Here is a 16,270-nt window from a genome sequence, read left to right on the forward strand (position 1 = left end):
AATTATCGTAACCTAAACAAGGCAACAAAACCTACTTCGGCAGGTATTTTTTGCAGGTTTTTAGTGCCAGCGGTTTTCCAGTTATAATGAAATTTCAACCTGCAAAAAATACCTGCCCCTACTTTGAGTGTTCAAATGGCCGCTATTTTGGTATCTGATATTATTATCACTAATTATTTTCCTCAGCCAGTATAATAAAAAGTGAATTAATTGCTTCCATCATTTATTTTAATATACTATCAGCTGCACATCCAAGACAACAGAAAATTACAAGAGGATGATTTTGTCTACTTTGACATAGAAGATTCCTTAAAAAACTACGCTACAGTAGTAGATGGGCATCTCCTAGATGCTACGTGTTTGTTGAAGGCTATGGCAAGGTCTGTTTGCAGAAGATGTAAAGTTTGAAAGTGGATACATCCATATCCACTTAGTTAATTGACCACGCGCCTTATGGGATTTTCAGGGCCACTGAAATACAATTTACAACAGAACAAAACATTACACAACGACTGCTGCTTGGTTCAAACCAGGTCATCACTTTCATGAAACTTCTCATTAGGAGTGAAACTTGACACTGTAACACATGACTAACACTATGGAATACCAATATTACTATAATTGCTCGTGTTGAACAAGACGCAATCATTGTGACAGTAATTACCAAAGTTAATAATGATAATGATTTGTCTTTTGTTAGGTTTCTCGAATTGTCCACATATTTTGGTATAAACCATGGACAGTTCCTTATGGCAGTGTCTTTTGTTATGGCACGTATCCTATGCTCAAACAAGAGCGATGAAACTTGTTGTAAGTTAAAAACATGACAATGGCAGTACACTATGATGTTATTTTAATGTTAATGACAGTAACTTTTTGTACGTTTTTTTGTTGTGAAAAGCTGGCTTGTTCCTTTCACGAGTGGATGTTAGGAGAAGGAAATTCATTTATTAAAGTTAAGCTCATCTTTAAAGTTGACAATTGAGATGAAGAATGTAATAAATATTCATGTCTTTGGTCATAGCTGAAAGCAACATTGGATTGATTTTCTCCACACACAAGAACTGTGGAAAGTCACTTTCTTTACATGTCGTTTGCAAGGGATAAGGAATTCCAGTCAGAAGGCACCTCCTTCTTTTATCAGGAGGCAACCAGAATACAGCTGGCACCTCAGAGTAGGTTAAAGTTATCTCCTTGACTGTCTAAACATCGGGCTTTGCTTTGAAATTAATATTCTGATTACAGAACTTTTCAAAGAAAGTTATTTAAGATGTCTTCATTTTTCCTAACAATGTATTTGGTATGGTTCAGCAATTTAAAGGTTCTTGAAGTTATGTCAAAGACATCCCTTGTGGTTTTGGTGGATGATCTCCTAATTTCGCAGCAGCTTGGCGAATTCTTAAACCACATACAGAGTGGACTGATTCAAGGCTCTGCAACATTTGGAATGCAGGCCCCAAGGGCATCCTTACTGATATCCAGCAACAGTAAGGAAGTAGAAAGGTAATAGCATTTCCTCTGTTTTTTTTTTATTTACTAAAAACATTAACCTGCATTGCAGACGTAATCTAACACCGGTTAGCAACGTCTCTGAAGCAGCACCAAGAGCCTTGTTCTGGACTCCCAACGGACTCAACGAACAAGCGCGAGTGCATTTTTCCCTTAAACCTGATTTGCTATTGCCAGTCTTGTCTAACAATTGTTTATCTTAACAGACCAAACATGGTGCATACGTAAATCCTGGTATGCTGCTGGGAGCCCAGTACAAGGATTTCGGTACTGGTTCGCACACGGACCAAACCAGACGTTTGGTTTCGACTGTGGCACAGGCTAAATTACCATGAACTTACTTGGAGACACTCAGTGAGCCATAACTTTAGCATTTTGTGGAAACTGTCACGTGTCACTGTCATTCAAAGTAATATCGATTACCATCATCGTCATCATGAAAGTTTTGGTCACCTGCTATTTTCTCTTTTGCATAACACTCCGCAGGCCCATCAGCACTGCTAAAAGTTCAACTGAATGATATTTGTTATGTCAGGGTAAAATTCGTGTTGTGTACCAATACGAGACAAGTGCATGTACCATTTTTTTGCTCAAAGGTATAAAGAAAATCTGATGCCTTTACTCCCTAATAGGTCACCCAGGGACAAGTTAAATTATCTGACATGAGCCAGAGAACTGAATATACATGTACGAACATTAAGAAAACACAGTAAGAATATCATGGGTGAAGAAGTTAAGGTGCTACAGCCACGGAGTTGCCTAACATTATTTTATACTAACTATAACTAGCAATTGGTCAATCATTCACTAAACATGATATTAACTCAGTAGTTCTTGTCAACCATCCAAAACAGGGTCTGTTTGTTGCCTGGGCCATACGATACCTGCCTTTGTGGGAGGAAATTGTCCACGACCATGGAGACCAACTAAGGTCTCTTGTCAAGAAAGTTGTAACCCATCAGCAACCCAGATGGGTGAAGGGCACAATGTACTGCATCATGGTTAACATAATGGTAAGAAATCAAAACTTTCTATTTTGCCGCCAAACAAGCTCTACATAACCATACTTATTTTCTCTGTAACCATTTCTTCTTCTTGTCATAGATTCATGCATCAGCAAACAAGGTGTTAGACATAAAGGACCTATTGTCCAAAATTGCTGCATTAAATGCCGCCAAACAGGAGGGACCTCCCTTCTTCTGGCGCATCCAGCAGGATGCCTTAGACAAATTGAATCAAGATGGGCCAGGCAAGGTACAATATGTTGTGGTTGAAAATGAACTTATTGTTTGAATGAAATAATAATTGGAGGGTGTAAACTGCAGGTTGCAGGTTAGAGTTGTAGTTCATTGTTTTACCATAGCTAAAAACCCCACACAAAAAAATTAAGCCTAAGGTTGATATTTTTAAAGGTTTGGGTTGTTTCAGTTATGGTAAAACAGTTACTTACAACCCTAACCTGCAACCTGCTTTTGACACCCTCCGTAAAATAAGCCCTTCAGTTTAGAATGCAACTCGGATGAAATCGTGTCAACCTCAATTTCAGTATTAAAGCACAACATACACAGGTCATATTACATAACCTCAAATTTTACAATTTAAAATAACTTCTCCATTTGTAAAGGCTAGATAATTTCCACATACCATAAGCAAGGCAAACAAATGGTTGGACATAAAATTTTCTAGTTCACCCAAAGGAAAACTGTTGAATTCTTCTTCTTTCCATGTATTTTGCACTTTTTGGTTTTTCTTTATGCCTTTTGTATGCTTTGCCAATCAAGTGAGCCATCTGCCTAAATTGACTAAAATGGTTTGATGCAGCTTTCAATCTCTAAGGTGTGGCATGGTCTGTCTCAGTGCTTTGATATTTTTTTGAAGATCCTCATGTGGCTCAATCCAGCTGTGAATGTCAAGACCTCACATGACGTGGACTTTGAACCTGCAATTGCCATCAAGTTGGAAACCTTGGGGCAATTCCACAGTGTCTTGCGTACTGTAAGTAAAACTTAATTAAGTGATCAAATCTTTCAACTGTGAAATTATAATTTAATGACTGAACTTTGGTAATAATATTTCAAGGCCTGATGCAGGCTTAGGTATGGGTACAGTATTAAAGACAAGAGTGGTACAGTAAACACCTGCATATAAGAACGTACAATGTTATGAACCTGTTAGGCTGAAAATTTCGTAAGAATCGTGTTATCCCAAAAAAATTAAACAGGTTTTTATTTTATAAAATGGCCGTGAAATTGTCTGCAACAACAGCTCTCATTTGTCATGCATATTTTCACAATTCTGGCCTTGTTGTTCGATAGCAAATAGGCCTTCAGGCTTTGTGGGCCTCTACGTTTTAGATCTTACAGTTACGGTACATATCATGACTTCATGTCTACACCATACATGTAAAGAACAGAAGACGGTGTAGTTTTGCTTTGCTGCTATTAGTGCAAAAATGTAGAAATGACCCTTACAGCCACCTGCCATAGAGTAGACATCTTTTGTGGAAATAAGAACCAATTTAACATATTGACGTCTGAGAGTGACTATTAAAAGAATTTTCTCGTCAAGGGGGAGCGACCTTGGGCATTTGCGGTGTGAACAGGTTAAGCACCTAGATAGTCTAAAACTGCTATAAATACCATTTTTATCAGAACCCATTTAGCCTATCTTGGAAAAATCTAGGTTCTTATGTGCGACTGTTTACTGTATGACACCTCTCCTCATTTCTACTTGCAGGAAGTGACAGATGAAATCAAAAATACCACGGCCAATGGATTCAGTGTAACCTGCCCATTTGCCATTGATGAAAAAGCATCGATCATGGACGTGCGGAAGAAAAACAACAAAAGTCTTGTGACTAATTCGAAAGCCCACAAAATACCAGTGCAACTTCTAGAGCCATCCTTTGTTGCATATGTTAGACATTGTAAGTCCCAGCACCTTGCTTTGTCACTAGTGTACAGTTCACAATACACAAGTGTTAGCTCTTCCTCCAGGCCAATAAATTGGATATAATTTAAGATGGGGAGAATATGGAACTTAATTCTGATCTAGGGGTCAATCCATAACCTTTTTGCAAAAAAAAAAAATTATCATTGCCTAAATTTGTAAAAATTTCTAAGAGTTTACTACTGATTGATGCAACTCAGCATTGATGATTAAAAATTAAATACACAGTCCTGTAATGACATTCCTTGAATGATAATAATAATTCAAATAATTATATATATATATATATATATGTATACAATGTGCCCTCCCGGTTGTCACCATAATGGCTTTATGGCAGCTCCTGAACTTGGGCACAGGATGTACGGTTACACATTGTTGGATTGCATTGTGGAGTCACAAAAGTGCTCAAACTGCAAGCAGTGAGCGAAGCATAATGCCAATGGTGAACATGTACATAATTTGTATACACTTAAGGGTTCATAATTTCGACAATGTTCTGATCAACACGTTTTTTTCCAACAGTGGCTGGTATTCGAGAACAACCTGGGTGCGAGGCACCAAAACTACCAGACCTCACATCAGAAAAAGTCGAAGAGACTATGTCTGATTATGATTATCAAGAACTTGTACATATAACCGATACAATCGCTATGAAAGTCAAAGGTAAACCTCAACAGTTAATGAAATACCTGCTTTACAAAGCCTTTCAAATCACACTTGACAAACTTGCTACTTTCAGCATTCAACCAGAAACCTACAAAGGAACAAAATAGCCCTACAAGGCCAACCCAAGCAGAGGTTTTGAAGGTATAAATTAAGCAAATGCTATATGGCATTTAATTTTTATGAACACATAGCTAGTTGGGCAAGATTGGCCATGGTACCGTCAATGGGTATAGAACACTTCAACAACATTTGACTTACTAAAATTAAATATTTTCAAGGTTTTGTCACCAGGAAGCGAGACAACCTACCGAACCTACACACCGAAAAGGAAAAGGGCCTTTGAAAGGGTGAGTAAGTTCAAAGAAATTTATTAATGACTTTATTTAAATAGCTTAAGTTAAGAAATAGAACATAATATTCTAATTTTTATGGAATAAAATAAAGTTCAGAAATGCACACTCAGGTAGTGAGCTCTTCGCATCCATTCATTTTATTATTTTGCTGCCTTTGCAATTTGCACCATCTCTTTGATAGATACGTGATAATTCTTGTTCTTTTTGCAAGAAACCAAGAATAAATTGAAATCCAGCCACAAGAGAAAAATCAAGAACTATAAGAAACATATCAAGTTGTGTAACCAAAGTCAATGACACTACTGCAACAATTATTACAATGTTCCATGATTACTGTATTACACAGCAGCTGGTCAACAAACGATATGCTTAACCTTCATTACATGTTTATAGATTATTAGTAGTAATGACATATTAATTCCTTCATTCTTCACTCTAAGGGTCTGCTTGCAGGAATGAAATCAAGACGATCAAGGTCCTTATCAAATTTATAAGCAATTATTAGATACAGTGTATGTACTTGTTTGTGAATTTCTGTAATATTTTGACAATTGTCTTTCATTCACGATGAGAATGAACTCTCATACTATTGTAATGTATTGAAAACATTTAAATCTCTATTAATATTACTCCATTTACCTTTTCCCATGATAACTGCCCTGGCCTCTCGGACTACGCCACATTATCAACTCTCTCAATTGTCAGGCATTACACTATGCACATTCTGCACCTAACATTATTTTCTGAAAACTAAGCAAACATGTTAACATTATGACACGTTTAATATAAGTTTTAATATCCACTAAGGGCCATCACTGCAGGAAGACATAGCAACCCCATCAGTTGAGGGCCCCAGAAAAGAAGGTGTGTACTACATGAAGACCTTAAAGTGAACCTAACCTCAAAGATTATTTGTTTTGCAAACTTTGTCTTTCTTATATTTCACCTTTGCTTCTCTAGACTTTACTTTTAATTTACTTGGCCCAATGAGGTACAAGAGAGTGGCAAAGCTTGCAGTCATTTGTCCCATGGCTGAGCGTATGGAGTTATTGGTCTATTCCTTTAATGACTTTAATAACTAGTATTTACATTGCCAAAGTTCTTTAAAGTTATAATGCAAAGTAGCTTATGACAACATAGAAGGAAAAGGCCCATGCCTCTCACTGCCTCTGCCATGGGACAAATGATTGCCAGCATTTTTGTCTTACATACCTTATGAGGCACATTAAAATGTTAAATCTAAAGAAGCAAAAGTTAAATTTGTTTGATATTCAACTTTTGCTAAAGAAAATATTTTGAGGTAAAGTGCACTTTAACTTTAGACAACAAGTACAACCATGAGATCGGAACTTGAAAGAGTTTGTGTATGTGCTCTGAAAAGAAGACACACTTCTAGTCAGTCATACTCCAAATCTAAAGTTCCCAAAGTCCATATTGATTTGTCACCCTGATGTTATACCCCCTAGTATGGTATGTCTATGCTAATGGTGTAAGCTGTATTATGGGCATACATTAATTTATCAACAAGGTGCAAGAGCAAGAAAATCGCTATTTGCTCCACCTGTTGATGACGCATTGGACAGTAGACAAGGCAAGTGCAATCATAAATAAAGTTTGGAAATAAGATAATTGTGATGGTCAAACTTCGTTTCATATCATTAGTTAACTTTGTTGTTCAGTATGGCTGTTTTATTTATGCACATGCAGAGTGAATTTTTACATATTAACTTTATGACACAGATTAAGTCATTGTATACACCTATTAAATTGAATGTCTTGTTTTCTTTGCTCTTGTGAGAGCAATTTGAGTACTGTATTAATTTTAGACAAAAAATGTGTTTTAATTAATATCATGGTGTTGTGGCCATGTCATCGTGCCAAGTGCTACCAGTCACATTGTTGATTTCTTCTTATATCACTTGTTTGGATTTTTACCTACTTGGTGTTATTTAATGCACTGCAGAAGCTCCTATCACAATGCCAGAATCAGTGCCAGGGACTGTTGGTGTCTTCCCAAGAACAGACGGTAGTTTATTGATTTTTTAAAGGTTTTTGTTAATTTCTTAAATATCTCTTCCACTGGGGAAAAACATTGAACTGCAAAAGGAGTTTAATAGACCATATTCGTATTCCCAGTATTTGACTGGAACTAGCTTGCAATGGAGGCTAATGCGGGGGAATATATTTAAAAGTATTTGCATTTGAAAAGATTTCCCCGCATTAGCCTCCATTGCAAGCTAGTTTCAGTCCAATACTGAGAATACGAATATGGTCTATTTCTCGGCTCACATGCTCTGTATGCACCCACAATGTTGGCAAAGCAGCGTCTTTCCCTAATCTTTTTTGATTTTTTTTTTAGTGGGAGAGCAGGGAGGGAAGAAGTGAGTGTCTTCTCGCCTCTTTCTACCATCTCTCACTTCCATCAATCTTGTGTTTGCCACTCACCTAATCATACAGTACGTACATGATCTGGTGACGAATTTCAAAGGAAAAAATGGAATGAATTGACTTACCACTGGTCAGTCGTCAAGGTCCACAATTTGTTTTTCAAACCATCTTTGTCTACAAGAGCAATAATATCAACAACAAGAAAATGGCCATGAAAACGAGTATTGGTTTAGGGCTTAAACCAATTGGCAACCCTTGGCAAGGGTTTTTTCTGACTTTCCCCACTGGGAAATAAACTGAAAACAGAAAACCTTATCAGATGCTCATATCAAGTTCTGTACAAGTTTGGACATAATTGTGTTATCATCTTTTTAACCTCACATTGCCTGTCATTTATAATTATCTACTTAATTGTACTTTGATCTAAAGTTAACACGCTGTGCCTTAATAGTCTTTCATTTCTTACAGTTTATAACAAGGAACCAGGTAAGAAGAAAAGAGGAAAAGGGAAAACAGGATCCAGCAGATCTAAATGTAAAACATGTGGCCAGGAAAGCCCTTCTGGGAAGAAAGCCAGGGTGTACTGGGTCTCCTGTGAAGACTGTGAATGCTGGTTTCACAAGTAAGGCCTCATTGACCATCATATTCTTTACTTGTAAGATGTAAAAATTAGTGTCATGATACAAATTATTATTATTACATCAGGAACCTTGTATGCTTTTGGAGAGCAACTTACAGTAGTGTACAATATTTTACATGCATATGCTTTGGAAAAGTACCTCAGGCCCAATACTGTAAGTGTCGAATTTCCCTTTTAATGTATAACTTTTAGAATTGTGATGCATCATGATTTCCCCAATCCCCATATAAAAATATCTTCCCAATACAGCCTGGTAAAGGGACCACTTATTATGTTGGTGGAAGGAACTCATGCACTGTATGGGGTAATCATTATAGTGTTAACAATAGTTTTTATTGGGCTTCCTATTTTTAGTGTCTGTGTTGGACTGCCAGAGAACAAAGAACCAATCCAGGAACGATGGTATTGCCCTGGATGTGATGCCTCCTAGGACTACTCCAAGGCATATACAGCTGTACACCTCCTATATACTCAATAATCACCTGCCATTATGTACACAAAATTTGGACAATCCAAAACACCTACACTGTAATAAAACAATGCCTAAAGCAGAAGTTCAAATGCAGTGAGGTTTGAGGGGCTGTATATGCATAACCATGGGTAGTCCTCATATTTCAGTTAATTTGGATTTGCAATGAAATGTCACAAGTCGTAGGATACGTTTTCTGAGATGCTCTGTTATGAATGTACATATAATTTTTCATTAGAAACAAACAAACACTTCATTTATGAAGGGTGAAATACATTATGACCGGTTAGCTGCTAATTTGCATAATGCCCCCCCTCCCCCCCCCCCCAAAAAAAAAAAACTTCCTAAATATGAAAACACCTACTTACATTGTATAGTTCAAAATTTATAAAAATTATGCTTAAAAGGTCCTATTAATCTTAAAATGCTCTAATGAGGAGTTTTCCGTAAGGAAGTTATTCCATAGAGGACGTGCACTTGAATGAGTGGAAAGTTCTAAGCCCAGAATTTTTTTTAGAAGATGGTGTTAAAAGGTCATTAGAGACAGCAGATCTGGTCCGATAACCATGTGTAGACCTGACATATTTAAAATATGATCTGAAATATTCAGGACAACTTTGTGAACTGCAAACTGTAAATCGGCCTAACTGGTCTCTGCATACAAACTGACCCTTGGCAAGACTACTCTCAACCAAGGTCCTCTGTATTCTAACTACATGTATATCCTCATTCTGATAATCATCCATTAGGTAATTGCACAAGTAGTGTGTGCTGAAGCTTTGAACTCAGGAGCTTCACACCCTACAGATACTCTTCATGTGATTGTCAGACTCCTGGTAGCTGGTTTTTCAAACAAATGACTAGAGACACAGGTTTAAATGTATGTAAAGAAACTCGCACAGAGGAGACCTCTCATCACAAATTCAACAGAAGATGACACAAAGCAAACTCTGGTATTGGCAAAAGTTAACATACATGTACTGTACATGTAGGATCCTGAAGCAAGGAACACTTTAAATAGTAAGTAATAATTTATCATGGGCTTTGCATTAAGGGTATTTTTGTTATTCACTAATTTTAAATCTAGAGAACTGATATCTGATTATAAACTGATCCTTCCTTAGATTCTTCTCAAGCAATGTCCGTTGTTTTTTCACTATGTCCTCATTCTGGTAGAAATCCATAAGGTAATTATAGAAATAGTGAGTCCCAAAGCCTTGAACGCAAGAGCTTCTCAATCTACGGGTATTCTTCCGGTGATTTTCTGACTCTTGGTAACTGGTCTTGAGAACACACGACTGAAGACACAAATTTATGTCATGAAATTCACACAGAGGAGATTTGTGGGGGTTAGTGGCATTGTGGAAGCGGTCACCTAGCACATACCGCCTTTCTGATCCAGTGAGATGGTGAGCCACCTTTTTGCTGTGCGAAAAAGGTAAGAGCCTTGAATGATCCAAGTATTCTGCTGGAACAATCTCTGGTACACTTACAATTGTACTCCCTTGAAAAGTAAACAACAAGATGAAGCTGTCAATTACTAAACCAATACGACTTGAGAGTGAACATATTCAAATAATAATCATAACATGAACATCATACTGTAAGTGCAAGGTCAGTCTTTAAGAATACAGTTTGCGACTTAAATAAATGTAGGCCTGGTTCATGGTAGCCTCCTTGCTACTTTTCAATGTCATGCAAATGAACCATTTGCCTTTTTAGGGGAGAAAACACTGGAAAATGGGCATATGGCAGCATATAAGCAACATCAATGCCTTAGGCCCGATTCAAATGATGAATTTTTCAAGTGCCAAATCTAATGCAAATGAGTGAAAACAAAAGATTTTTCTCATTTGCTTGGATTCAGCACATCGGGCCTAAGATACATGTACTTATTAGTAAACCATAATACTGAGAATCATCATAAAAATGTAATACATGTATCTTTGACTTGCCTTCATTCAACCGTCCTTTCTGTGTCATGAGTTTATTTGTTCTCCAAATCGTATGACATAACTCGTCAATAATCTATTTTACTACTACAACAGTAAAGATGAAGGCTGTGTACATGTAGCTGCAATATTTTGGTTGAAAGCTAATTTTTGATGATGAGAAATCCTGCAATATGCACCTACAATGTAAGATAAATAAGACCATTCAACTCTGACAATGTGCTCCATAGTTATTTAACTACTGTATGCATAGAATGTATATATGCATGCACAGTTACACACAGGTCATTCCAGATATGTTGAACTTCCCGGTTAATAGCTTGTTTTTGTATCAAGTTTAATGATTGGTTAAAAAGTATAATCTGTGAACTTTGCCAATATATGAAAACAGAAATAAAAGGAAGATTCAGGCTTACTGTGAAAGGTTTCGTTTTAAGAGTTGGCTGTTCTAAACAACCAGAGAAAGGTCCCCACAGTTGTTTTGTAGTTTCTGGCTCCCTGACATGCATGTGCCTGACAAAACCACATGGAGTGTCACAAATAAAAAGCAGTGGATAGTGCTTTAACGAAAGGTACAAGTCAGCAGGATCACGCACAGATTCTTGGAGTGTTAAAAACTTGGAAGCTGCAGTTACCTGAAAGAAAATAACACAAGCAAAAGATATTTTAAAGGCCAGAGTTCTGAAAAATATGTTGTGTTGATACCAATAACACTGTACATGTACCAATAACTCCATACCTATGACCAAGTCATCTGGTTACTTGCTGTTAAGAGTGAAATGGCACATGCTGAACAGCGTAGATACATGTATTGAAAAAAAACATTACCGCAAGTCCCTACCCCGTGTCTGCACACAATGTGATAAAAGCCACCTGTATGACCATCAACCTTGGTAAATCCATGGCATGGGCATGAACCGATGAGCAGAGACTCATGTAATGCTTGGATGGCAATCTTCATCCTTTCCTGCAGAAAATTACAACAAGAATAGATTGCTTCTTACAGCAATCTTAACATATCACTGATAGCATTCTCTTATCATAGAGCTGAATACTTGCCACAATCTTTAAAAAAAATGACAAATGGGCAACTGATTGCAGAAACAAAGCCCTCAAAAAATGCCACAAAAATTTTATCATCAACAAGAACATAAGATAAAGAAATCAATAAAGTGCTTGGTAACATTTTCATTCCTGAGAATACCCTAATTCTTGTTATCTACCACTGACTTGTGTGATGTCAGGATGTTGCATTTTTCACAGATTCCTTTGATGCTTTCAGCACTCATGTGATTGAGTGCTGAAATATCCACACCATCCTTAGAAATGATGTCATGTAGGAGGGATGGGTCACCTAAAAAAATTGGGAATGACACATGTAAAAACTGTTCGTGTCTGTGTTTGATAACAATTTGCAAATCTATGACGTGCACAGCTGTCAACGGTCTTCATGTAATTAATTCTTGAACTATTCCTTGTAATTTGACTTGTAAGAAGAATAATGACAGCATTATGAACCCTGTTGAATTGAAATGGACCACAAACCTTGATATTTGTGCTTAATGCTGTCTAACAATGATCTTTTTTTCTTGTCCTCTGTATTCAAAACTTCAACAGGGTTTCGCATTGAAGGTGGGATGATGGGGGGAATTGATGTTTGGTAGACTTCCAATTTTTTGCAGCACCTTGTGTATGTGGTACATTCCACCCATCGTTCCTTTAATTTGAGCAAAAACTTCTCCAAAGATATGGGATCACTTGCCACACAATCTCTTGGCGCGTAATTTATCTGTTGAAAGAAAGCAATTAATAATGCAAGCTCAACAAAGCATGAGCATCACAAAAAATTAATATATGATACAGGAAAAGTGACTTCAGTTAGCCAGATAACAAATACATATATTTATTTAGTAAGTGAACACTAACTTCTAGTGAAACATGGCATTGTGATGCACTGGATCACTTTCTTGAAAGTTACAGTAATTTATAACACTGAATTACATAAACCAATTGAAGAAACATTTGATGATTGGTTTTAGTGGTGAAAAGGTATGTCTGAATGTGAACTGCCATTTTGTAGGAAGGAAAGTTGAGTGACGCCAATACAAACTGCCGAGATGTTACAATACTAGACATATTTAGTTGGAACACTAACCGAATGGTCTAGAATCATAGTGTTACCAGATCGTAGGTTATATCACATCCCAATTCCCCCAATTCAATGTTGTGTGAGAATTTTTCGGGTGACTGCTAGTAGTTGTTAAAATCAACATTGGAGGCGGGGGGAAACGGGGATGGCTGTTCCAACAAATGTGACGAGCATTGTAGACTAATTCATTTGGGTACAAAAATGATAATCCCAAACCTATATGTTTTCATGTTTTCTGGTGTACATGAAATGTCAAAGTAATCATAGAAATTGACGCCAAAAGTCAAACTCAAGAACCTTTGATGGAAATTCTAAATTGCACATTTTAGGACCTGGGGTCCCAAGTGAAGAAGTCTCGCTTTCTGTTTTGCCCATTAAATTGTTGACCACCGGCCTCAAAACGTGTCCTCCTGGAACATGACTTTAACACTATTGCTTTCGCATGAAGCTGCAGTTTGCATACTGTGAACACTAGGAGTTCTATAGATATTATTATTCATTAGCTGGCGGCTTTTTGAGTTGACATATTTGTCTAAGAAGGCTCTTACAGCGTTTCCTCGCACATCAAGTAGACTCAAATTCCAATTTAAAAAATTAAACATGCCTGTAGAATAACTGCACCTCGCTAATACTGCAGCAATTCTTCTCATTTCCATCCCCGAGGTAAAGCTCCCCAATTGTACCACAAATGCCACATATCACGTCATCAAGATTTCTCTGTTATGGCCTCAAAACAATAAAAGCCATTGTAGAGCAAATTACCTAGGTTTTTCAGTTCATTTCCGCCAGGTGGTTCCTCTGTAAACAAGCGGCCTTATGGAAAATAAACAATCGAAATTGTATTAAGAGGGTTTTTGTTTTTTTTTCTTTTTCAAATTTTACATTGGCTGACACGGCTTTCGTCTAATAAAGTTGAAAATAATTCAACATGATTTTTGAGCTGGCGCGGGGAAGAAAATTTTGTAGTGAACAATAAAGGCAATAGAGTGTTTATGTCTCGGAACTATCGGTCTGATAGTTGCCCCTTGGAAATTTGATGTTCTTGAGAACATCAAATTTCCGTGGGGCAACTATGAGCCGATAGTTCCTCGACAGAAACACTCTATTGTTTAAATAGCGAATAGCGAACAGCGAATAGTCGCGAATAGCGAATAGTACGAACAGTGCGAATAGTCGCGAATAGTGACGAATAGTCGCGAGAATAGTCGCGAATAGTGACGAATAGTCATCAATAGTCACCGCCTTATGCTGAACAATCTCGTAATCAAAGCAAATAATATGCTCACCTGTCGTCGAAAGAGAGTTTCGTGCATGCTTTTACAAACACTCTAAAGAAGAACAAACGTCAAAATGCAAAAATATAAATCACTTTCATTAATACATCAAGCTCATGATCATCTCCTCGCACAGTGGCGCCCGAACATAAATTTTAGATACTCACATTTCATCATCCTCATTTCATCATCCTCATCTGACATTACTTATCACAATCAACTACTTTTTTAATTATCAACTGATGATAGCATCTTTGCTAATCCCTTTTTTTGTCTGTTAACTTTACATTTCTGAAATCTCCATTGTAGCCTTGAATTGATTGCCCACTTTGGTATGGAGGCACAGTCAGGATGGTACCAGCCATGGCACGTAAAACATTCCACATACTCTTTCTTATCATTTGGTAGCCTAGAGAGGCAGTAGATTGGCACAGAGGTCTTCATGCATGACAGATGGTATTGCACTCTTTTGCTTGTCTTGGGGAAAGGAGTCATTTGCCCAGATTCCAGACAGCTTATGTAGTGTTGGCGCATCTGGCTCTGGCTGTACGTCTGTGTGGTTGGGTCTAGACCATGACACAATTCAGTAGCAAATGCTAAGGCAAACAACCCACAGTCGCTGCCACCAACTTGCCTTTGCACCTTCTCATTGACAAATGTTACAGTGTCCAAAGGGCACAACAGCATGCGGCAAGCATGGTCAATCAAAAGTGGACATGGCTTATGGTACAAACTGTCAAACACTTTGACAACACCGGCCAGACAACCAATTGTACTAATGCACACCCAGTGCCTGCCAACATTTATCACCTGTACAAACTCAGAGGTGGCAGGTATTACTAGTTGGCCTCTGACAGCAGGATCCTGGAGGCCATCAACTTGTGGGAAAGATGTCTTGAGCAGTATTTGGGCTGCATAAATTTGTGAGTCATTCAGCCAGTAGGTAGGTGTCGATATTCCATCCTTACTTTCTTTGTAGAGAGTGAGTTTAAACTCAGTATTATCAGCACTGTTTATAGTAAGCCATATGACAGAACGGCATGGATCCTCATCATCATCATCATCATCATCATCATCATCATCATCATTATCAAGAATTAGGATGGGAGGTGTGGTGGAATAGGGTAATGTCTTTGTGGGGGTATTTGTTTCTTCAGTAATGGGACATACTGGATGACCAGAAGGTTGTCCTTGTGTAGAGGTTTCTACTCCTATGGCTGGAGCTACTGGTGTGTTGCTGTCAGTTGCAGTCACCTGGGTGGGGTTTTTATGCATTGTTGTTGCAGCTGGCTCTGTTGTGGGAGTTTCTGGTATTGTGATAGGTGTTGCTGATACTTTGAAGGAGGTTGATGATACTGTGACAGGTCGTGTTCCCGCAGTCGTTGGTACGAATGTTGGGGTTTCAGGTACATAGGTGACTGGTTCTTTAGAGGCTCTTTCCCTTGCTGTGGTTAGGGTTGCTGATGCTGCGAAATTGTTTGCTGATTCTATGACAGTTGTTGGTTTTGTTACGGCAGGGGTAAGTGGCACTGTAGTGAAGTCTGCTGGTATAGTCTTGGGAGTTGCTGGCATTGTAGTGCAGGTTGTTGGCATTGTGTTAGGGGTTCCTGGTACAGTCCTTGGGACTGATGGCACTCTGACAGGGGTTGCTGGCACAGTGGCAGGGGTTGCTGGTACATGTACAGTGCCAGGGGTAGCTGGCACTGTAGTGGTAGTTGATGGCACTGTGGTGAAGGTTATTGGTGCTGTCTTGGCAGATATGTGCACTGAGCCTGTGGAAACGGGGACATTTACTTGGAATGTATTCCTCATCACTGCAGCCTTAATGCCATGGCGTCCTTTGAATTTGTGTTTTCGTTGACATGTTTTAGGGATTTTAGGGAGTTTCTTTCCAGGGTGATCACTTTGTCTCAGCTTT

General features: G+C 38.0%; 2 protein-coding genes and 1 long non-coding RNA gene across 5 annotated transcripts; 2 read left to right on the forward strand and 1 right to left on the reverse strand.

Moving 5' to 3' along the window:
* Nucleotides 1–223: 223 nt before the first annotated feature.
* Nucleotides 224–5,758, forward strand: LOC137989723 (uncharacterized). Of its 3 annotated transcripts, none has more exons than XM_068835401.1 (8): nucleotides 224–1,175; nucleotides 1,312–1,503; nucleotides 2,364–2,522; nucleotides 2,614–3,504; nucleotides 4,246–4,435; nucleotides 4,984–5,124; nucleotides 5,201–5,268; nucleotides 5,406–5,758. In XM_068835401.1, exons 4-8 carry the CDS (start codon nucleotides 3,325–3,327, stop codon nucleotides 5,499–5,501), a joined length of 675 nt encoding a protein of 224 aa, XP_068691502.1. In that variant the 5' UTR covers nucleotides 224–1,175; nucleotides 1,312–1,503; nucleotides 2,364–2,522; nucleotides 2,614–3,324; the 3' UTR covers nucleotides 5,502–5,758. The 3 variants fall into 3 exon arrangements, with proteins under 3 accessions (XP_068691502.1, XP_068691497.1, XP_068691506.1); XM_068835396.1 differs by having other exon boundaries at nucleotides 224–810; nucleotides 1,025–1,175; nucleotides 2,364–3,504; XM_068835405.1 differs by having other exon boundaries at nucleotides 2,364–3,504; nucleotides 5,406–5,474; nucleotides 5,692–5,741.
* A 533-nt stretch (nucleotides 5,759–6,291) lies between these two features.
* LOC137989741 (uncharacterized) lies at nucleotides 6,292–9,278 on the forward strand. Its single transcript, XM_068835411.1, has 5 exons — nucleotides 6,292–6,344; nucleotides 7,009–7,071; nucleotides 7,444–7,506; nucleotides 8,337–8,490; nucleotides 8,863–9,278. The coding sequence occupies exons 3-5, from the start codon at nucleotides 7,458–7,460 to the stop codon at nucleotides 8,936–8,938; spliced, it is 279 nt and encodes a 92-aa protein (XP_068691512.1). The 5' UTR covers nucleotides 6,292–6,344; nucleotides 7,009–7,071; nucleotides 7,444–7,457; the 3' UTR covers nucleotides 8,939–9,278.
* Nucleotides 9,279–9,315: 37 nt separating this feature from the next.
* LOC137989750 (uncharacterized) lies at nucleotides 9,316–12,287 on the reverse strand. The gene is made up of 3 exons (XR_011121014.1): nucleotides 12,153–12,287; nucleotides 11,771–11,896; nucleotides 9,316–11,564 (listed from the first exon to the last, which is right to left on the reverse strand). It is a non-coding gene; the product is annotated as an uncharacterized lncRNA (long non-coding RNA).
* Between the last annotated feature and the right edge of the window lie 3,983 nt (nucleotides 12,288–16,270).

Source organism: Montipora foliosa, chromosome 2 (genome assembly GCF_036669935.1).
Source record: "Montipora foliosa isolate CH-2021 chromosome 2, ASM3666993v2, whole genome shotgun sequence".
Lineage (NCBI taxonomy): Eukaryota > Metazoa > Cnidaria > Anthozoa > Scleractinia > Acroporidae > Montipora > Montipora foliosa.